This window comes from Ixodes scapularis, unplaced genomic scaffold (assembly GCF_016920785.2).
Source record: "Ixodes scapularis isolate PalLabHiFi unplaced genomic scaffold, ASM1692078v2 PGA_scaffold9__187_contigs__length_104089568, whole genome shotgun sequence".
Taxonomy (NCBI): Eukaryota; Metazoa; Arthropoda; class Arachnida; order Ixodida; family Ixodidae; genus Ixodes; species Ixodes scapularis.
The window spans coordinates 45,298,570-45,321,150 of NW_024609884.1; the positions used below are offsets into that span (position 1 = coordinate 45,298,570).

The 22,581-nt window shown below is 48.4% G+C and overlaps 1 protein-coding gene across 1 annotated transcript in view; it reads left to right on the top strand.

The window, feature by feature from the left end:
* Nucleotides 1-616: 616 nt before the first annotated feature.
* LOC8037108 (transcriptional repressor scratch 2) overlaps nucleotides 617-22,581 on the top strand; it is a 46,507-nt gene continuing 24,542 nt past the window's right edge. The window contains exon 1 of the mRNA XM_040498894.2: nucleotides 617-785. Within this exon, the coding sequence (XP_040354828.1) occupies nucleotides 617-785 (169 nt within the window). The remainder of the gene's footprint in view (nucleotides 786-22,581) is intronic.

The following is a 22,581-nucleotide window of genomic DNA, read 5'->3' on the forward strand; positions in this document are numbered from 1 at the left end:
GAGACAGCCGAAAGACGCGAGGGCGCCATCTGCGGGTCACGCGATTAAAGAGACCAAAACGCGGGCCAGAAGGGCAGCTGAAAAGAGGCAGCGCGGCCGAGCGTGCCCCCGCGTCCCGGCGCCTGTTCCGCAAACAAAGTTGGTCCCCGTTCGGGACGCGCGAGTGCCGCAACGTCGGCCGTCCCTCAAATTCCCGATCCCCAGGGCGCCGGCCCTCCGGCTCCGGCCAGGGAGCATCACATGTTGAATGGGGAACAGGGAGGCCGGCTGGCCCACGGGCGCCGGGAGAGGGAGCGCAAAGGGAGCGAGGAGAAGAAAAAGCGCCGTGACGCGTGCACATTCGCCCAGTGCGCAGGCGCAGTACCAGTTGCGCGCGCTCCTGCTCGCGCGCGCGCACAGAGACCCAGCCGCGGTGGCAGCACTGGCGCCGGCATTGGCGGGACTGCGCTCCGTTCGCCTGGCAACCATGGGGTAGTTGTTGCGCTCGAGACCACTGCGCTGGGCTGGGAAAAATGAAGAGCGAAAGTTAATAGACGCCACGGGGAATCGACGACGAGGAAGACGAGCCAGCAAACCCGGCGCGCACGAGCCCCCACGAGCTCGAACAGATAGCAAGATGCCACGTTCCTTCCTGGTCAAGAAAGTCAAGTACCCGGTGGTGAACCACCACTCCGGCGGCGGTCCCCGCTGGTACCGCGAGCCGTCCAGTCCGACCGAGGCCTCACCGGTGCCCAGCCCGCAGCCGAGCTCGCCCAGCCGCGGCGGAGATGCCGTCCCAGCCTACGGTGAGTACCCGGGCCCGTTCGAAGCACACGGGGCCGAACGCCAGCCCCTAGTCGAGCGCGCGTGACCGGCCCGCGACAGCGCCTCGTTTCCCACGGCATCCAGCAATGTTGCTTTCCCGATCCGGAAAGGAACAGTGCCCGTGCCCACCTGAGGCTGGCGAGCCGACGCTAGAGTCCTGCGATGCACGTGAGAGCAACAGGGTGTCGGCGCTCTCCCTCAAGGCGGACGGAGCCCGGGCAGCGTGTGGGCGCCACAAGTTCCCGCTTCCGTGCCACGCTTCGAAAGGCGCTTTCAAAGGCCCCGACACGCGTGTCAATACTCGTGTATTTTGATCCGTTCGATATTCGCGGCACTCCGCGTGCATGACCCAGGTGTGCAGCGCGGGAAAGACGCAACAGGTCTCGTTTCATTCCCCAGGAGGCGATGCCTCCTGTTGCGTTTTTGCCTTCGCACGGCGACGGGCGCGAGGCGGTAATACTTCGCCTTGTACCGTTTCGTATTCGTTGCGTTCGTTTCGAACATAATATAAGACGCGAGAAGCTGTAAACTTACCAAATTGATACGGAATCGGCCAGCATGGATTACGCTTCTTTATAAGATTACCTTCGTTTCGTTTGCGAGACATCTCCCACTCCGTATTTGAACTGTAATGTGCAGTTCTGACGTAGCCTGATGATGCCGCATTTGGTCACGTGTGCATGACTTATGATCTTATTATACTGGTAACTCGCGTTATGGCAATTCGTACATTCTTTTGAAATAAGATGGAAACACTATACAGTACTACAGATCAAGCCCGAATACTCAAAGTGTAGGACAAATGTTCAAAGTGCTCAGTTTATTTGTAATTTTGAAGCGTTAAGATTTCATGACTTGTAAAGAAAAAAAAAACTGTCGCTTACTGTTTACTCACTATTTTAAAATAACCCCACGGGGGTCGATCCTAAACTTTCGAACAAATAATCAGCTGCTAAATATATTCAAAAAGAATTCTCTTGAGAGAGTAACGATATATATAAAAGACGCTAGATGTAACGCCCCGTAACTACCGACGGGAGGTGGGGATGAATGTTTGGGTGGGCGGAGGCGGCACATGTGAGGCTAATGTGTGGACCTGCCTTGAGATGATCTGGAGGGCTAGTTGGTTGTCTATGTGCAAGGCTAATGTGTGTACCTGCATGAAGATGATCTGCCGGCTAGTCTGTTGTGTGGACCATCAAGTGCCTGCATATCTAGTCTCCCACACAACTCAGTTAAGAGAAACATTGCGTGAGCCTCTCCTGCGTTGTGTGTGGTTTGTGGTTGTAAATCTATATTGCAGTAATACGTTTTGAAAATACGCAAGTTTATACTGTTTTCCTGTATGCAACCATTCGACTCGTAATCAATCCCAGCCATTGGCGGGATTCGTGTGTATTTTGTAGTCATGAGCAGCGCAAGAAACGCGTCGCGTTCATTCCCAAACCCCTGAACTTTACTTAGCAGCATATAAGGTTGAAGCATCACTCCGTAAGAGCTACATGAAAGACAAAGTGGAGTTCGGAACATCGTTATCAATAACCTCTATGCGGCTCATTTCAGCGAAGATAAGATTTTTGGGCCAAACATGCAACTGGAAATTATCCCTCAATATGCCCCTATGGTGGGCACTGGGCCGCTACAGCCGGTAGGTGACGTTCTCAAGAGAAGGTCTTGTCTCATTATGTGGAGTGTATTGCCTGCTGCGGAGAATCAGAAGGCTTGTTTTAGCTGTCCACATATCGTAAGACCTCCTGGAGAGTACGCGTGAGATGTTCAGGCGTTCGATTGTCGAACGCAGCACGTTCGACAAAAGCGGCACGCGCAGAGCCAAACACTGTGGTCTATGAGAGAAAGCTATAAGGACTATTCACTGGGCGCCATATTTGTGGGTGCTGTCTAGAGCGCATGGTCAGAACGAGCTCACATTAATGGGCTGCTAAGACCGGCAATCTTGAGGGTGCAGAATGCACGTTACAAAAGAACTGTGGAATCTCGCCATCAGCACGCGCTCAGCAGTCGCGCACACAGCTGTGGCCGCCAGTGAATACTTCCTATAGCAAATGAATAAATGCCTTTTGTCGTTGTTCAGCACGCGTTTTTGTTTGCCAGAGTCACTGAGAGCGTGAGAAACGCGAGTTCTTGCGATTCCCGAGCATTTTATTCCTGCTCCGTAAACAATTCGATTGCTCTATTACAACATAAGAACGCCGAGGAACAAAAACACGAAACAACACGCGTGGCCATGAGTTTCTTAAGATGCCGGGGACAATACGGGTAGAAACTGAGGGAGAGGAGGAGACGAGAGCGTGCGGGGACGTTGGAACACCGAGCTCGGGTTATAATGATTAGCGGGTGGACGCCAAGCTGACTGCCTTTGTCTCCACTGCACTGTTCGCACGCGTTCGAACACCAGACGCCGGAGTTCGGCTTTCGAACGGGCTTGAAGATTTAGTAAAGACAAAGGCAGCTAGCTTTGCGTGTATACCACCCACTAATCATCCCAACCAGAGCTCGGTGTTCCGACGTCCCCGCGTGGTCTCATCTTCCTCCTCGTCTCCAGCAATTTATACCCGTATACCTTTCTTTCGTGGACGGCATTTTTTTTTTCTGGAACAAGGAGTTCAGTCTAACATTGTACGACTACAGTCAACAATGGCACACCAACACCATGAAACGTCGTGCTGGAAGGGGTACGGAAACGAATATCGAAATATTCAAATTTCGGTCCCAAATGAGTCAATCATGACTGTTTATAACCGCAAATGATAATTGCAGGTTTGCATTTTGAACAACTGGCTCTATTTTTCGTTCCAAACGGTTCACTCTAGTAAGCGCTCGAAGAGAAGCGAACGGAGGGCACCGATGCGTCATAAAATATCCGGCAAAAAAAAAAAAGGTCCTTGCATTTGTGACGTAGCAAGGCTGGCGTGGTTATGAGCTTTGCCGTTGGTGGTGTTGTTAGCGTTGTGGTGGCGTCAACAGCGTCACCGTGTTACAACCGAGCCGTTCGAAGTACCCGTGGGGTGACGAGCGATTCACGTGTGAGATCAGTCGAGCGCGTCATGTTCGCGTGGCTCACTCCAATGGCGCTTCAGGACGATTTTCCCGGGAACATACACTTGAACGGCACAAGTGAGGATGAGGACACCGACACCGCCCTCTCTGTATTCATTTCGGAAAGCGAGCAGCAGGCGTCAGAACCCACGTGGGAAACGACGTTCGTGCGAGCCGGATCCACATAGCACGAAGTTTCTCGTCGTTCGGAAACGTGTTGAATTGAATTGAAGTTTATTTGACATATGAAATGTCGGGGAGGGAGGAGCAAAAGGTTGCCGAAGCTACCTGACGAGGCTCCATTCCCCTTTTCGGCGCTACAGCAGTCGCAGCAGCAGTGTGCAAGTCATATATAGAAAATTCAAGGTGAAATTAGCATATCGCTGTTGACCAACTCGTTACCACAGTTCTCAGTCATGCAGAAACGCGGCGGCATCTCGACGTCAAAAAGCGCAGAACGGCTTCGAATTGTAGAGCAAAGTCACAGGAACAACTCTGCGACATTCCTCAATAAGTCCATCATGGCATCTCGTTGGCTTCCTCAGCAAAGGGGCGAAGCGCGCGAGCCAACGTTGGCACGGGCAAAGGCTTCGCAATCGCGTTCAGGCCGAGGTAACTTAAAACAGTTGAACGCACTCCCAAAGAGCGGCGCTGCTCTGATGTTTAGTGCGGCTACGTAACGGTTCCTGCTACGTGATGACTAGGTAGCAAGATTCCCAACCTTGCTAAATTACCTCCCAACTAAGATTCACAGGCATCCAACAGGTGAACATTGAAAGATCGTTTCATTAGCTTTAAATGTGGTTTTCTTGCGCCTTCCAACCAAAGAGGGGTTTTTTAGAGTTCAGGGTGGGCAACATGCAACACATATAAGCTAGAAAATGAGCGCTGGAATTACGTTTCCCTACCCCTTTAATACCGCCGCGCAGATAGTATCTTCTGGAATCGAAGCAATATCTTCAACTTGTAATTCTATTATAAGGCGTGAAAGTTGGTCTTCTCCTTGCGCACCTCGTGGATTTGTTTACCCTCTAAATGCGCTCACGTGATTTTGTTCCTCCCCGACTTTAACCAGTGACGACGTGCGCCTGCCCGCAGGGAATGCGCCCCGTCATGGCGCATCCCCTGCTTGTTCTCTCTGTTACCCTTTCATTAGCGTTCCGATGCACAAAGCACGAACGTTGTAACACTTGCGCGCCGTGCATAATTACACCTTTGTCAATCTCCGAAATGGCTGCGCTATCAACTCGGAACACCGATCACGGTGAGAGGTATTGTGGTTTAATGGTAATGCAGTTTCAGTGCCAAATTTGTTGATGAGTTTTGCCGCTGAAACTGCACTGTCATTGGACCGTGATACCACTCGCCCTCGTCAGTGGTAGAGCCGATTGAAGGAAGATCACTTCGAGAGTCATGACAAAAAAGCACACGGAAAGGCATTTCTGAAAGTAGATCCATTCAGAATGTACCTGTAGTGAGGCTCGCCCATACGCCACTCGCAGGTTGTTCTGGCTTTACCAGAAGATACGATTCTAACTCCTTGTCAACCTTACAAAAAAAAATTGTTACGTGTACGCACTACGAAAGCCGCGCATACAACTAGGAACACAAAGCACAATTTCTTAATCCTTGCAAATGTATAAAACTGTGAAACTAACCTTTTTGTCAGCCACGTCGACTGAGGTACACCTCAGGGGTTCAGTTTGGAAAATAAAAAATGATTGATTAAAAAGTAATAGCGAGGAAATTTCCCAACTAGATATGAAAAATTAATCTTTCTTGTGGTTGCAGAAATTATGAACACCTTCAAGAGCGGCGAGCGTGGTTATCTTTGACAGGCGATTCTGCGTTTTAGACCTTTTGTATGCATCTGTATAAATCACGTCGAAGTGATCATTAACGGTGAAACCACACAGACGTAATTTCCCTCCGTATATTGGTTGGCTTATTTAAACGTTCGTCAAGTAACAAAGTATCGATGTGGGCGAGTTGGTTTATGCTGAAGATGAAATTACATAACGTGTGAATAGACGACGAAGACAATTGAAAAGAAGTAAAGTTTCTTTCTTTGTCTACTCCTTTTCATTTGTGTTTGTCTCTCTTTTTTTTTTGTGCGCGCGCTGTGTACTTTTATTTTAAAGGGCCCATAAAATAAATTTTGGGCTGGGATGATAATTTTATATTGCAATCTTACTAATCGCATATCGTTTAGCGGGCCAAACGAAGGAGGGTAGAAAGTCAAAAGCCTCTTTTCGGTACGAAAACTCGAAAATATAACCTACCATTTCGTATCTCCTCTCTTTCGAAAGCTTTCCGCCTTTTGACTGTGATAAATCCGCGGTGCCCAAAGCAATTCAGCCTACCCCAGCTCATGCAATGAACACGAGCACTGCGTCACACGGACATATGCGCTCGTCAACAATCAATCCGTCGACGAATATTTGGATCCGCGTTCGAGGCCAATGAGTACCGCGACGGCATTTGTCATCACTTGAGAACAGAAAGCTCCACGGTGTGCTGAAAAAGGACGGTGGAAGCTTGGAATAATCGTACCCATGCCTAAGCACGTCACGACCGCGTGATTTCTCATTTCCCTTTTGAGTTGAGGAGGAAAGCTAAGAAAAGGGAAGTTGAAAAATTCATTCCATGGCCCCTTTAAGTCAATAACAACACAATTAGTTTCTCTGCTCCCCTGCATGGTTGCTCTCAAACGCAGTTTGACAAGAATACATATCCTAGCTTTGTTCAATTTACTTGCACCTCCTGCACTGGTGCAGAAAAGTGTAGGGCGGTGTACTTCCGGTCGTATCTCTCAATACGCATACCGGAAGTTCACTGCCCAACACTTTTCTGCACCGGTGCACCAGGTGCAGGTACATCGAACGAAGCTAGTAAAAACTATACGTACGAGCATCCCTGCACAAACTCACCGGTGTCTTTGTTATGGCGCTAAATTCAAAAATTAAATAAAATTATAGTGGCCCCATACCTTTGAGACAGGAGAATGATTCCGAGTCCGGAAAGTGAACAACTGTGTTGACGGGTTCACCCCATATTTACAGGGGCAGCAAGTACGAATAGCTCATGAAAACTAACATATAAAACCATGAAGGGGGAAACTGGCCATCAGTCCTTCTCTATCGCGCCTCCTAGTACGTGTGTCCAGGCCCTCGTTCGGCTGCTTCATGTTCTAACCCGTCGCACGCTGCGAGATTTTAATATACAGCGGCGACTTACCTCTTTCACCGGACACAGACTTCATCGCTAGGAATTGATAATGTCGGCCGTTTTGTGACCGAAAGGACTGTACCCTTTCCGTCACAAAAAATGGTAACTCTCGTGGGTTATGAATTCGTAGAGAAACCAGCGAAATGGCTCAACAAAAAAAAAAACATTTTTTTTTTTTTTTTTTTGGGGGGGGGGGGGGGGCGCACTGCGAAGGAGTGCACCTGATGGACTTTTTGAGATGCGGTGCCTGTGGCTAGAGAGACGCTCTCTGCGACTAGGGAAAAAATATGCAGGTAGCTAACTTAAGTCCCCGGACGGTTGGCGCGCAGCGGCCGGAAGCCGATGTCCGTCCGAGCATGGCACGGGGCCTCGCATGCCGGACGCTCAGCCATTAGGGAATGAAGCGTCGTACGTGACGTGGCCTATCGAGCAGCCTGGTCCGCAGCAGCCGTCAGTGCGGCTCGGCCGCGCCGCGAGTTATCCGTCGCATGTCGCGACGGATAACAAAAAAGCGGTCCGCGGGTTGCCCGCAATAGCGACCGTGCCCACCGCCATTGGACGCGGTCCGCGTCACGTGACCCGTGCGTCACCAACCTCTCGCAATAATTACCGGTCGGCCGTGAGCACGTAATTACGAGACTTCAATATAGCGACCGTTTTGCTTGTGTTGCGCGTGCTTCTGGCGCGTCGCCCGCTCACGCGGCCCGCGCGCGTCCCGGGTCCAGCGCGCCCAGCGACCGGCTGCCGGATAGAGACGCTCCAGCGCGTTTAAGGCCCGCTTCATTACAGCCCGGTTACGATCGTGTCGGAACGACGGCGCTAAGCGCCCAGGCGCAGCTGTCGGCCACTGGCCGGAAATGCTAACTGCGTCCAGACTCCGACTGGGCGGCCGCTGGTCATCGGCGTACGGCCTGCTCGGCGTGTCGATTTCGCCACGATATCGGACTCCTTCGCAGCTGCGGTTTGTGTGCGAACTCAACAGGTTCGCCATACGCGACACAAAATCTGGCTTTTCTGCGCACTCCGAAAATACTCGCTTTTAGAGACTACCTTCAGGGCGCCAGTTATTATCGTATTTTTCCCCTCTTAGGTGTGAAAAGCGTGTTTCAGAGGCTTACACCCATGACTACATCCTTCGAGCACCCTTTTTCGAGTATGACATCTCTTATAACTGTAAGGTACGGTTATGTTCCCTTGGACACCCTTCCTTTGTTGAAGGATGGAAAGAATAGTGTAAGAAAAGGTGCTGCAGTGCAGTGCGGGGGCGCAGCTTTTGCCGAGGTCGTTTTAGCGACTACGTGAAATTATTATATCTGATACGAATGTTTTTTTGTTTTGTTTTTTGCTAAGAAATACGTTTCTTGAAGCTGGAAGTAGTTACGCTTTATATAAAACACCGATGAGAAAAAACACCATATGAATAGCTGAAGCAGTCACAGGTGCAACGAGTGTCTTTCGACTGTCGAGAACACACTTTTTCAGCGTTTAAAAAACCTGGGCAAAAAATACCGAGTCACAAGTTTGTGGACGGATGCGCGGCGTCTGGTATTTCTCGGGAGTTTGAATTACTACGCATACTTAGAACGCCTTCGACAGTTCAGTAGAAAAAGGTGGTAGCACGCAGATGACGATTTTTAGAATGGCTTGTATAAGGCGGGGGACCAGTCAACAGGGTCGTGTTTCTGATTTCGTGCGTGCCGTGTTGCGTCTGTATTTGTTGTTTGCGTGCATGTGACTAGTGTACGTGCCGCTTGTTGCCTATAAACTTGTTGCCAATAAACATTTACCTCTGGGATTCTGCTAGGATTTTCAGCACTTTATTATTAGGGTGTCTACTCGCACCCTAGCTGGATTTCTGATTTTATAAATTAGGGGTTTTCAACCTGTGACAGGCTCATTTAAACTCTTAAAAAAACACTGAAATGAAAAGATAGGAAATTAGGCAGATTTATGGGACACGTTTTTTTTTTTTATTATTTCTCTGGGAAGAAGAAAATTTCGCTCCATGTTTAGGCCGGTACATGCAATTTAGCTGGAGTTTACGGCCCGCTCTAAACCCCGCCCATACATCAGTGACCTTGCCGATTACTTCTGGATTGGCTAGACTGCTCGGCCGAATACGGTCGGAAATCCTGGTGTCTCCCTTTCTCGACATCGGTGCGTCTATTCTGGCGTCTGACCCAACCTGCCAGTCATGCGAGCTGACGCGTGGCAGCCCCCCGCATCTTCTGCTATTTCTCCACCGTGTATCGTCGTCTGCAATGCTCGTAAGACGCGTCACGAAAGCTGCGAGTCGGCGTCTGTTTTCGTCCTCGTCCGTCTGCTATTCCGCCCCTGTTAAAAACTTCTGCAACGCTCATAAAACGCGACCATGAAAGTGGCGTTCTAGCGTTCCATCATGAACGAGCCGCGGTCCAATCTAGCGTATGTCAGCGTTCGTCGATTTGCGGTGAAAAGCGACTGAGAGGACTAAAAGAAGGCTACAAATTAAATAGGCAGTCATTCCAGCTTTTCTGTTCTTGTTTTTTTTTTATTATTATTATTTGCATGGCATCCGCGAGCAAGGTGATTGAGCGCCATGACGTACAATTAAAGCGCCGGGTGCACCACAAAACTACCATCCCACACCGATGTTGTTATTAATTCACACAATGCGAAAAAGGCAATCAATCTTGGGATACTTTTGAATACAAGAATGACTCTATTTAGGTTACTTGTTTCTGAAACCTAAAAATATTGCGGTTAAAAATAGTATTACGGCATGGAAAGACACTTTTACAGCGAACAATCCACACGTCAATTGTCTCTCCAACCAATGAGAGCCTAGAAATGGAGCTTATTTCACGACGTTCCTAGACGGGGCCTAGGTCGGGCTGCCTGCGCGTAAAATGCGTCTAACGGCGTAAATATTGCGTAGTTTGTATTTCCCCCCGTGGGAGAAAAGTTTAAAAAAAAAATATACGTGTCCCAAATAAGCCCTTTAAAATGTTTTTTTTTTTTTTTTTATATCAGTGTTTCTCTTAAACGGGCTGTGCAACGAGTTGCGGACTTGCGGTAAATACCCCTCAGATTTATTTCTTGACGTTCAAACATACGAAACACGCGACAGTTTTTCTCACCACGCAAAAACAATCGCTAAAGAACACTACCAAAGAGCTTTCCACCCTTCACCTTTCAATTCGCCGCCAGATCGCGTGAGTGTGCAAAGCGCAGGCCACGTGCTGAGCTCCAGACATTGTTAAGGCTGGACTCCGTCGGGCGAATATGCTGCGAAAAATCGACTAATATCGCCCGGCGGCTTTTGCTCGACGCGTGTCATCAGCAGAGTGGCTGCTGCCTCGCGCGCAAGGCAGCAGCCACTGTGCTGACGTTTGAGCGGTTAAATGTTTAAGTTTGTGCTGTGCTATCTCCTCTTTCTACCACACATCCGACGTTGACGTGTTCTACTTCCGGACGAGGTGCCCGCAATTCCACGAATTGTTATCATAGAGAAGGCGCCTCGTTACTTAAATTTAATTTCGACATCATACGATTCCTTAGTAGTATATATAAACAAATCCTCACTCCTTTGCTGAGCCGTGTCAGATGATCTTCCTTTGTTCAGCACGTAAACCCCGAGATTGCTTGATACTACTTGCTTCTCTGCAGTAGGGAGTGATTTTCTATTATGCTTTAGATTCTTGGACGGCTTATCTGCCATATAGAATGTATTTTATTTAAAAAAAAGCACTAAAAAACGCTTTGATTTTTTATATTTTATTTTGTTATTTCCATGAAGCTTAGGCTAAACTGAACGTACGGCTGCCCTCTTCCATCATTATCAAATGTCTTCGTCTATGAGATCATAACGGTTCCCTAATTAAAACGACGAGAAATCGTAACGCGGAACCCATGGGCACGATTTGTCGCCTCGTCAAAAGTCAAAGCTCTCCGTGAATACACGTTTGCTTTTAGGTGTTGGTGGATCCTGATCAAAACCTGAACCATTCCCGGGCGAACATGCACACAGACAAAAGCTGTCGTTATGCTTAGAACGCCTTATAAATGCTGGTTCGTGCTAGAAAGGGGTAAAAAGAGGGAACAATCTCATACTCGATTTGTTCAGTCATTGATTCGCCGTTGAAAGAGTTATGCTAGCAGCATAAACGTTAGTAAGCACCGCGCTATTGTTAAACGGCTCTGGGCTAGAGTCACTAATCATATCGTTTCTCATGCTCCAGTCACACTCAGAGTCACCCTGGGGACTAATACTTACCTCGAAACGTTTTTTTCTTGGGTTTTTCATTCCTCAAGCAACCTTCACTATAAGCTGCATGACGAACTCTCCTAGTGCTCTGTGGGAAAGTAGGCGGACAGGCCTCTTTGATCTTACCGTGTAGGTAAAAGAACAGGGCGAAAGAAAGTATTCACTATAATTAACATGTTCTAACGTCATATTTTCTGGCACGCATTGGGCGAAAGACGTTCTCTTTGTTGTCCAACCTTATACACGCCCGCGGGACTTCTGCCATGCTCAAGTGAACATCAGGTCGACGAGCACCATCTGAGCTCACAAATAACCATGGTTTTATTATAAATTTGCACTATTTTAGATTTGGGTCGCAGAAAACATTACCTCTCAGATGGCACTGAATATATCACATAAGCTCAGGAGCATCGATTTCCAGAAGGCCCCACACATCAGTACCTTTCATTGCGCGCAGACTTTAACACACACACACACACAAAATATATGTATATATATGAGCCTTTTTTATGTACCAATGATTTGCTGCATATGCTCAGCTGTAAAAGCGAGAAAGTATGAAGGATTCGCTCTTTCCCAACTTCCAATCAACAGACGCGAGAAACAAAGCGAAAGAACTCGTCTGACGGGGCGCCCATCGTGATATAGCTATACATACGAAACACGTTACAGGAACGGGGCGGATCAAATTCAAAAGTAACGCGAAGGAACAAATGAACAAAAAAAAAACGAGAGAAGAGAAAACCTAATTCCAAGAGATACGAAATTCTAACCGGGGACGACACCCCGCTAAAAAGTCATTGCCGCCGGGGTGACCGAGCTCTCGCATTTTCAACACCGCGCTCTCCCGTCTCGCGAGTGTGGAAGCGTGAGATGTCGGAAACATACTTTCGCGGCGATGCTCGCCCGCTTCTCTCCAGCCTGCTTGTCGCTGGCGCGTCTCCGGCGGCGCGATGCTCGTTTTAGCTAAAATAACCTCGTTAAAATCGATCGCCCCAGTCAGAGACGTTCGTCAGCGGCACGAAACAAACCCGAAGGGAGAACTCCCAGATGGCAGAGGAGGATGTCGCTGTCGCCTGGACTCGGGACGCGCGTCGTCGCGCGCTATCGCCTCTTCCTCGGCAATTCGTGCTCAAATTGCACGCTCCAATCTGTAGAGGCCGACGAAAGGGCCCGGGAAAACTCCAGCGAAGAAACAATGCAGAGAAACAAGTCCACCTTTAAAGCGAGCGTATGCCACTCACAAACCCAGTCAGCATCCATCAAGCGTCGACGCGACATGTTGGCGCGACAATCACGAGGACCCACCAGTAATCGAAATGGCTATACGTTCTTTCGACGGCCCTGGAGACATTTTAGTTCGCGATCCTCCCGGGAGTTACGGGACCCAGGGGAAAGGGGAGGGAAAGGGGGGGGGGGGGGTATTTCCGCATCCTCTTAATAATGCAGTCAAATCTGTGATCGAGAAGAAAGAAAAAGGAGCGCTCTCATCCGTCCGCTTCCCGCCAATCCAATCCCCTAACAACAGTTTGCGTGACTTCGGCCTATAAATAATTCGCGTCCGTTTCCGAAGTCACGCCAAGGTGACGGAGAACGATTCCAGCGGTGCAGCGACGCCTGGGACGCCGCCGCCGCCACCGCCGCCGTTGCCCGCCCCCTTCGCCGTCGAACCAGGCGCACGTTTTGTCGCCCCCCCCCCCCCCCCCCTCCCCCCTCTTCCACCGTTCGGGCCGTTCGAAAGCGCGCGCCCCATACCTGCTTGGGGTGTGTGGAGCCAAGCGCCTCCTTTCTCACACGCGAAGGGAGGCCTAAGCGACTGCATTTGTACGTGTCGGCATCGGGTATGATACGCGGACCGCACTCATCTGGAGCCTCGAACCGGCGGCTCATTTGCCGAGTGATCGAAGCCAAAGCAAGGAACGAGCCCACCGCGCGATCATTAGCTCCCGGGCAGGGTCATTTTGGTTGCAGCGAAGCCACTCGCTTGTTGCTGCGCTTCGGCGCACCGGTAAGGACCGTCCGCAGTTCGCTGCGCCGAACGAAAAGAAAAGCTGCGCGCATACGATCTATGTTCGGTTTCCCGGATTGTCCAACTCACGGACTGACTGCGTCGACGCGATTTTGCGGCGAGCGAGACATGATGGATAACGTGAATTTTGTACATCCAAATTTCCGAACATTCACTGTCAATGTTTAAAAACGGTGTCGTTGTTTGGCATAGGGCAGTTTCTAGTCTATTTGGCTGAACCAGAATAGAAACTCTCTGCTTCAAACTGGCACGATTACGCCAGCTCCGCTGCTCAGTTTTGGTGCAATCGTGCTATTGGTCGCGGCAATCGAGTATTGCCCGCGCCTCGTTCAAGTCCTAAAAAAAACAAAAAAACACGGCGAGAGCCATTGAGCTATATTGATTTTGTGTGGTGTAGCTCATACCATCACAAAGCTGAGCGTCCATCCTCACAGTAAATTGCATGATCACAACCATCTTTAAGAGCGCAAGAGAGTGTCCCTGTGCCTCACAAAAGCAATGAACACACAAAAATTATAAAAACGCGCGTTCCCACTTCCACTACTGGCTGTGCCGCACTAGGTCAAACTACACGTAAAGTTTTCTCTACGCTACCGAAACAAAAAAACTAGCATAAATTATTTAAAAGGCACAGTCCCGGTATGTCGCGCATTGATTATATATTTTAGGCAGTTGTAAAGCAGTTATAAAAACGTTGATGCAGACACCGAATTTTGTAAAAATGTCTATTTTTTTTTCAAGCATCGTTTTGCACATTTTTAAACATAACTATATAAAAATATTGGGCATTACATGAGTTTAAGATTCTTTTTTTTTTCTAGAATTCGAAAACCTGAATCCTAGGATGTCTTACACAGTTTCGTAAGTGATAATGACATTGCCCATCACATTACACATTTTGGTGAGTGAAAATCTGTAAAACTATAGTAGATCATTATAGTCTCATAATGTTCTTCTAGGTGTCTGAAAATATAGGAGCGGATCTAAGCTGATCATTACTCGTTTTTTGAATGGTTTGTAGATAGAAATCTTAGATGTTTTTTTTTTAATCTTTTTTTTTTTAATTGATTTCCAGACGATTTTACAGAAATTGTTTGCTTGCGACTACGAAAACGACGGTTCCCTGTGCTTTTCGGGCAGTCGATTTCACATTCGTACAATTTTCACCGTTACCAGGGTGTGCCCTAGTGTACCAGGTAATGCATAATTAGTATACAGGGGAACGGGTATATTTGAAACAGTCTGGAAACCTCGAGGCGCGTCACATAGTATAGTCGGGCGGCAACAGGAGGAGGCCACCGCTCGGCAGGGCCCAGCGTCCAAGGCGGGCCTCGGGCAACGCGAGCCCCAGCGGCTTCGCATTGATTATAAAGGCTCCCGAAAGTGTGGCCGGAGCTTATTAGGAAGACCGGGAGCGCGGCGTAACACTGACTGCTTTACGATTTGCCCGGCCTGCCGGCCCGCCGGCTATAGCGCTCGCCCGCTTCTTTGTTACCAGTTCCCCTTCGGCAAATGCTTCCGGAAAACGATCGCACGGCCCGAGTGCTCACAGATAACCCCGCATTCGATCCGAAAGTCAATACAGTCGTATACGCTTCTCCTGCGCGAGGGGGCCACCACGCCGGGCCGATCCCGCTGCTGCAGAGCTGCCCCGTCCAAATCCGCCGCCGCTGCTGCAGCACCAGCAAAGAGCGTCGGGCCTCGGCTATAGGCAGCAGCAGGCCGATAAGCGCGCAGCCTCGGTTTCCGTGAGCTGGATGCGCCGGAACCACGGAGCGACTGCCGTTCGCCACGTAGACAATGCGCCCAGGGCACTCGATGCCCGCGCCAGTTGCGAGTCTTGTCTCTCCATAACGCCGCCGGAAGACTCTGACCACCCGCCGGAGGTACATACGTGCGGCCGCCGTTTTGGTTCTGTCTTGACGAGATGATGGGAGGTAGGGATTCGGCGGCGATGCGGGTTGTGCGGTCACGTGGAAATATAGGCGAAGGAGCTTGGAACGAAATGAGCTGGTATGGAGGGGGTGGGGGGATTACAACTGAATCAAATGGAAGAATTAGTGGTTGACGTTAGTTTAGTCTATTGATTTCATCGGTGCGTGTGTTCTTACGATACGTCGTGTTTTCATTGAAAACGCCAAATAGCCAGAGAACTTATAGATGGTAGTTAGGAGAACCACTAAACAACCTGCGTTTGAAGTGTCGGCACTTTATTCCTGATTGTCTTGTGGGTGCTATCCTTTCACTGCCTGCTGCTGAGAGCGCGCAATTGGAAACGATTCAATATTGTGACCTCCTCAGGTTTGGACAGGGTGCGAGGAGGCTCGGGCAATGTTTCTGTGCTTTGTCGCGAACTGTTTTGACATCTCTGAAGGAGGGAAAAGCGTTTCTTGTGATTTATAGGGGAAAAACGTTTCTTGTAATTTATAGGGCACCGAACATTTCAGTGTCTATAATAAGCGGCGCACTATCTTTCCATGAGTCAGCAGCCGCCGGTGTACGCGAGCACACGCAACAAGACGTCATCATATCCCCCATTCGAGCTTATTAAGCGTGAATGGGGAATATGATGACGACGATTTAGTTACGTGTGCTCACGCACACCAGGGGATGCTGACTCGTGAAAAGATAGTGCGCCGCTGAAATGTTCGGTTCACCATCCCTATAAGCTAAAGGTTCGGATAACTCACAAGCACCAAGATGGCTGAAGTATATTTAATCTGGAGTCTGAAACGAAGTTCATTTATTGCCTCGAGTATTTTCTATGGTGCTTTTTGTGCGCCTGACTGATGGTGACGACATCAAACCATTTTCGTTACGATGCTTTTTTTTTTTCTACGGAGCGCGGGAAAGGGCGTTTTTCGGTACAAGCTTCTAGCATTGACTGTGCACATCTACTGTGACGTTTTGTTTCCTGCTATTTTTTTATATTTTCCTTCGGAACGTGCGCCATCGTCATCGGGTGCTGCAAAGAATGGCATCGAAATAAACAGACGAACATTGAAGCACCCTTTAGACCGCTACAAAAGTCACGTGCCAATTGAAAAAAACAAAAAAAAAACATCTGATTTGCTGCACGATGGTTGGACAACCGACACCGCGGACCGTGCAAGTAGCGCGAGCGGGTTGCTATGACTTGTGGTTCCGCTGCACGAGGCAGCCGGGGCGCAATCGAACGCAAGAAGCTCGCAGTCGTGTCCACCCATGGCCTCCTCTGTACTAACTACACTGTTCTAGAGGGTGTAGTGGCAAGAGCGGCGCCCGCTTACAATGAAGCGCGTGAAGACGGTCGATGTAGATACCGCGAGTAGCGCTGGAGTTCTGTGCCCTAGGAGAATTAATGGCACGTGTGCGATGAACGAAGAAGACGACGAGGGTGACGCGGTACGCTGCTCCTAAATGTAGCACCGTAGAACTTCTTTCGCAGCTATTAAGCCTGCAGCCCAAGTGATAGCGTTGCTGAACGATGTGTCAGTACTGGGGGGGGGAGTCGATATTAATTAAATAATCTCCCTCAAAACACGGGAATATTTCAAGTAGAGGATAGCACACACTCTAGAGGCATTAGTCCAAAGGCAGAACTACAATGTACTATACTTCGTTTAACCTTATGTTGTACCGCAGCGAAGGCTAGAAGCGCGATCTCATAGCGTTGGCAGCTGCTCTTAATTCACGAGAGCGTGTGCCGCCGAGATGTGCCCCAGTGCAAAGAGCTCGCGCTTGTAGCCTTTCCTGCGGTACATCATAAGGTGAAACAGAGTATATAGAACAACATTAGCAGTTGTTTGGCACCGCGAAAAGCTCCAGTCAAACCACAGTAGTAAGCGCCGAACAGCGCTGATGATGGGGCTGACGGGGGCGCGCTCCTAGGGCACAGAACAGCAGCGCCATGGTGTCGTCTACGCGCAAAATCTTCACAAAGCGGCCGCCGCTCTTGCCACTACAACCCCCTCTAGAACACTGTAGTACTAACAAAGCCTGGCAGATCGCCACTAGAAGCGGCCGTCGAAATTGAGAAGTTAGAGCGGCAGACAGCGGACAAGAGAGCCACGTGGCTGGCGCCCCGCTGCGGCGACACGCCGAAACACACTTCTCCCGAGCGATGGAATGTTCGCTCGTGCTCCTCACGTTCCTCGCGCTTCCGCTTCTTTTCTCGTCAGGTTCGAAAACCATGTTTCGGGTCCTCGCCGCTGCAAAAGCTGTGCGCTGACGTCCAGGTTCCCCGAGAAATGCTCTGTGCTACCAGATTCTCGCGCTTCAAATCTGCGACCGGGCACTCTATGGCTCCGTCGTCGAACGGCCAGGCTTTATGAGTATAGAGGAGGCTATGGTCCACCATTGTGCAGAGATTCTACAGTTTCCAACAGAGGGCACACTTTCGTAAGGGGAGTCACTGAGGGGAGTCACTAACAAGATGAGAACAGCAGCGCGTCTGTTCCTGACGCCCGGCCTTCAGCAAGCGCTAGTTGCTTTCCTACGTGCTTTGGACTTGCTTGCACACTTGAGGCTCACACGACGCCGAAGCATTATCGAAGGTAGAAAGCTCGCGCTCGAGGCGGGACAACCGAGACTCCTCCCTCACGTTCTCATCTTGTCGGTGGCTATGTATTCACTATAGTCCACCAGTCTAGCTCGCCTTCCTCACCATACTCAAAGAGAAAGTTCACTTATAGTATACGAAGAACTGCAATCATGAGGATGTGAAACGAATAGTGCGAACATTGTCATGTATGCAGAATACACTAACGTTTTCTTTACTGGAAAGACTAAGCATCCTCTCGAAGACATAACAAACAGATAGTTGGTGAATTTGTCCCAGTGGGTAATATCAAATAATCTGCCACTGAATGAGTCTAAAACCAAATATGTAATATTTAGGCCTATTAATAAACGTGATAACGACGCCGCCACTATTAAATTTAATAATATAATTTTAGAACAAGTAACAGAAAAGCCATTTTGGGGGGTTTGGTTTCACGAAGAACTAACATGAAACACACATGTTAGGCATATCAGAACACAGCTATCAAGCTCTCTTGGGTGCGTGTACAGAAGAACAAATTTAATACCGCTCTGGCGAAATAAGTGCCTTTATCACTCATGGTTCTCTTCTCATCTTTCATATGCCACCTTGGTACGGAGTACTTCGACCATTGCAAACTATCATCAGCTTATGAGTACTACAAAAAACAAAAAAGGATTCTACGTATGTATGCTAATTACTCTGGAAACCTGCAGGACTTTGACTGCGAGAAGCATTACACCTTACATAGCACGCCAAAATCAGATCAAGTTTATTAATTTAAACTTGCACAATTCCTAGACAAAAATAGTTTCTATATTGAATTTGTTGAAACTCGGAACGATCGCGGTTACTCTCTCCGGCAGACTAAATGGCGGATGCCTCGATCCAGAAGAAACTATGGTAAACAGAAACTCGACTACCAGATAACCGGTCTTCTTATACTTTGGGAACAGAATGCAATTATTTTAACTGTTTTGTACAATTTAAAGATTAAGTCAAGTAGTTTCGAATATCTAACAGTATTGATTTTAATAACTGGTGTGTTCACTCGTTCGCGTAAAATCTATTTATTTTCTCTTGATACTTTATTTTATGTTAGTGTGTATACATCATATGAATGATTTCATGTCTTGTTTTAAAAAGAAGCATACGTACCTACTGTGTTATTGACTATGACAGCGTGAGTGTTACAAGTGCCTAATTTTGTCTCAATATTTCTGAATCGCGTGTTCTTAAGCTTCTATTGTGCGACAACATTTTTGTATACTGTTAGGTTTTCCTTCTGTAGTATTTGTTATTATCTCTTTAAAGAATGCTGTTCAGCTGTGACGGGCGGAGAGGGTGTTCAGGCAGAAATGCCTTTTTCCTCTTCCGCCCTCCCGGGCACGGGCTGCAAAATCAAGAAAGAAAGTTAGCCGTCAGCTAACTTCCAGCAGCAACGTGCTCAGCTGGGGTGGCCAGTGAACCTTTGGCTTTTTACGAACATAAACCGCCGCTTCCGTCCCAAGCGACTTCCGGTTACTCCGTCTTTGCAAGCCTGTGGAGTTTGCTTATGTCACCAGAGCTAGAAAGCATAAATGCTACACGGACAAACAATTTGGACGTTTAGTGAGGGCCTTCGGCTGTACGATTTAACGTCTTGGAGGAGACAAATTGGTATACAAGATTACTCGAAAAGTTTGAACAAATCTCGTGCTTCTTGGTTCTTTTTGGCAATCGCCTGGAGAATTCGAGGTTAAATGTTTCGTCGACGTTTCAAGCAGCGGCGTTAAGGTGGGCTTTGTTCGTTATTCTTGTACACCGGAAGTTCTCTGGGACGTCAAACACTGGAGCACCGCGTGGTGGCGTTTGCAAAGAAAGGGGTCTATAGACGGCTTCAGGGCACGCCAGAAAACAGCCGCCATTGGTTGTCTTCCTTTGTCTTACCAATATGTCTGTCCAGCCGCTGACGTGGAAGTTGACGAGCCTCTACACAAAGGCTCGTCAACGCCCAAAGAACATTGTAGAATCACCTGCGCTGTCACCCAAGTGATGAGGTGAGATGTGTGAAACAAAAGAAAACAACAATTGAAGGTCGGTTATGGAAGCGTCCAAGCACAGCTGCCTGAAGTGTTTCAGGACACGTTCATCGCATATTCAGAGTCCCCGAAATTGCGAGAGCGAGCACTTCACTCGAATGAATGGCTCCATCGAATGAGCGCTCGTGCCGTGATCCTGCAAACGACTCTCAAGTTGATAATTCCGAAAATAATGAACTGACAATCCTGACTCGTCTGTGAAACGTCAGGAGCATATTAGGGCGACAGAAAGTTGAACAGACCTTCGATCTCTACGTGGAACCGGAGGGGCCCCAGAAAACTCGTGGAGCCGACGATTGTCAGACTAAAATCTGCGACAACGACCGGTAATGTTTCCTACATTTCGGCACCTGTCACACTTTGAAGGCACTGTCGGCAAGGCACAAGGCCAAATCGCTCGTTTACATTCGTTTCGTAGACTTTGCGGGAAGAGATATGTTTGAGTGACTGAGTCCGAATATTTCAAGCGTTGTTTCAAGCCTTTTTATAATTCTAACGAGTTTCGTTTCTTCTCATATTTGGTCTATATTTTTCTTTAAAGGCCCTGTCACACTGAGGCAACACGACAGCAACATCAACACAATACGTTGTCCAACAGTCGAGTAACTTGTTGCTCGCTCCCCGTGTTGTCCGACAAACCTGTCACATCGCGGCAACAGCACGACAACATGGACGACAACTAAAATGTTGCCTCGGTATGACAGCTTTCGGCAACAAAAACAGCAGCAACTTGTGTTGGACAACGTGTGTTGCCCTGATCGCTGGCTGAGCGAATTTCGGGCCGGCAACAGGACCACAAAGATAGCTTCGATGGTAGAGCTAGTCCCCTATCAATAAAGTCTTACTCAAATAAAGGCTTGGAAAACGTTATTTAACAATAATTAGGGCTGGCCTGCAGCTAAAATATTTTCGATATATGTTTTGGCTGCGTAGTTACGGAAAGCGATTTTCGAAATGGTCTCAGTTACGGTCGTGAAGACTGGTTTTGAAACTAGAACTGCCGAGAGACCAGCTCACATTACTGATAGTGAAATAAAATGGCGTGCCTACTCACCCGCTAATAAAGTATAATAAAAATGATCCAGAAAACCAAAGATTAAAAAATCGAAGCATAAAACGACCACTCTGATCATGATTGTTGATTCTTGGAACTTGGAAACAGCCGCTACCAGACACCTGATTTGTTTTAAAAATACCCAGGACGTTTTGGGGGAATGAAGCGATCATATAGCAGGCGGTAGGCAAGTAGACAGCGCTGAAAAATATTCATTCCACCGATTGTAATGAAGGCCGATCGTGTCGGTGTCGCAGTTTTGAAGCACTGTCAGTTCAGCTCAACACCACGCTACAAAAGACGCTTTGGGGTACTGCCGGTGCTAACTCAATTTTACAGTAGAAATAAGAATTGCATGAAAGAACCGGACAGAAACACTTCATACGGTGGCGTAAATCCCGAACATATTTCAGCGATGCCACTTTCCTCGGTTAGGGCTATCTGCTTAATCAGCGAATGAAGAACATTTCGATAAAATAAAGAGCGGAAAATACTCCCCGTGTCAAGTTTTCAAATCACAGTCACTGTTTGATGTCACACCGTGGTAATTCCCGGCCCTTCGAACGCACTAGCACTTTGTAGAGTCACATTTGCGGCGATTCCGCACCGCACGCAAACGAAGGTAGCAATCAAGATGGCGGAGTGTTCCCCGTGTTGCCCCCGCCGTCAGCGCAGCGTGACAGGGTTGTCGAACAACAGATCGGGCAACACGGTTGCCGGGCGGCAGCAACATGTTGCCCGACTGTTGTTGTTGCCTCGATGTGACAGGGTCGCCGGCAACACGACTTCCCCGTGTTGCCGGATAGAGTTGTCCAACTGTTGCCTCAGTGTGAGAGGGCCTTACGTGAAGACGACACGGATGAAAAAGGGGGAGGTACTTTGGGATTTTGCGATTGTGCTGAATGACAGTAACGAAGCGTAAGCTTTATAAGCAGAAAACAAAGAGAAAATAGTTTATTGTGGCGCTGAATAAACAAACCCTGTCCTCCAAACAAAACAAAAAAAGTTTTCAATCGTTGGTCCATTATACATCAGGCGTGTATATATTACTTAAGTTAATAATTATAGACACTCTGCCATGTAAAGGTTCTGTAAAAATCGATGTCCGTACTTCTTAAAACAACTTCAACGCCTTGCATGAAATTAAATTTACGGATGAAAGAACAGGAGTTTGCAGAGGCGAATAGAAAGAGCCAGATCATAAATCCTCGTGGAAAATTTCAGACGGCAGACCGAAGCTACGAAGCAGCTTCTTCGCAGCAAAACGTCGACACCCTGGCTGAGACTTCCTGGAAAGTTTCGTTTTGTGTATAAACGGGTATTAACCTTTCCATTGCTGGTCAGTCAGGCAAAACGTCCCTGGTCTCCGAGGTGAACGCTCGCGCGGCTTGCGGCATTACACCGCTTCAGCATGCCCGACGCGCGATCGACAGCGTTGTATGAAAGCACAGAACTCAGCACGCAATATTTAAATGTTGTGTACACTAGGAATGCCCGCGACTTCCTTGTATATGTTGAATGAACTTGAGTCTAGGGTAGAAGAGAAACAACAAAACGTAA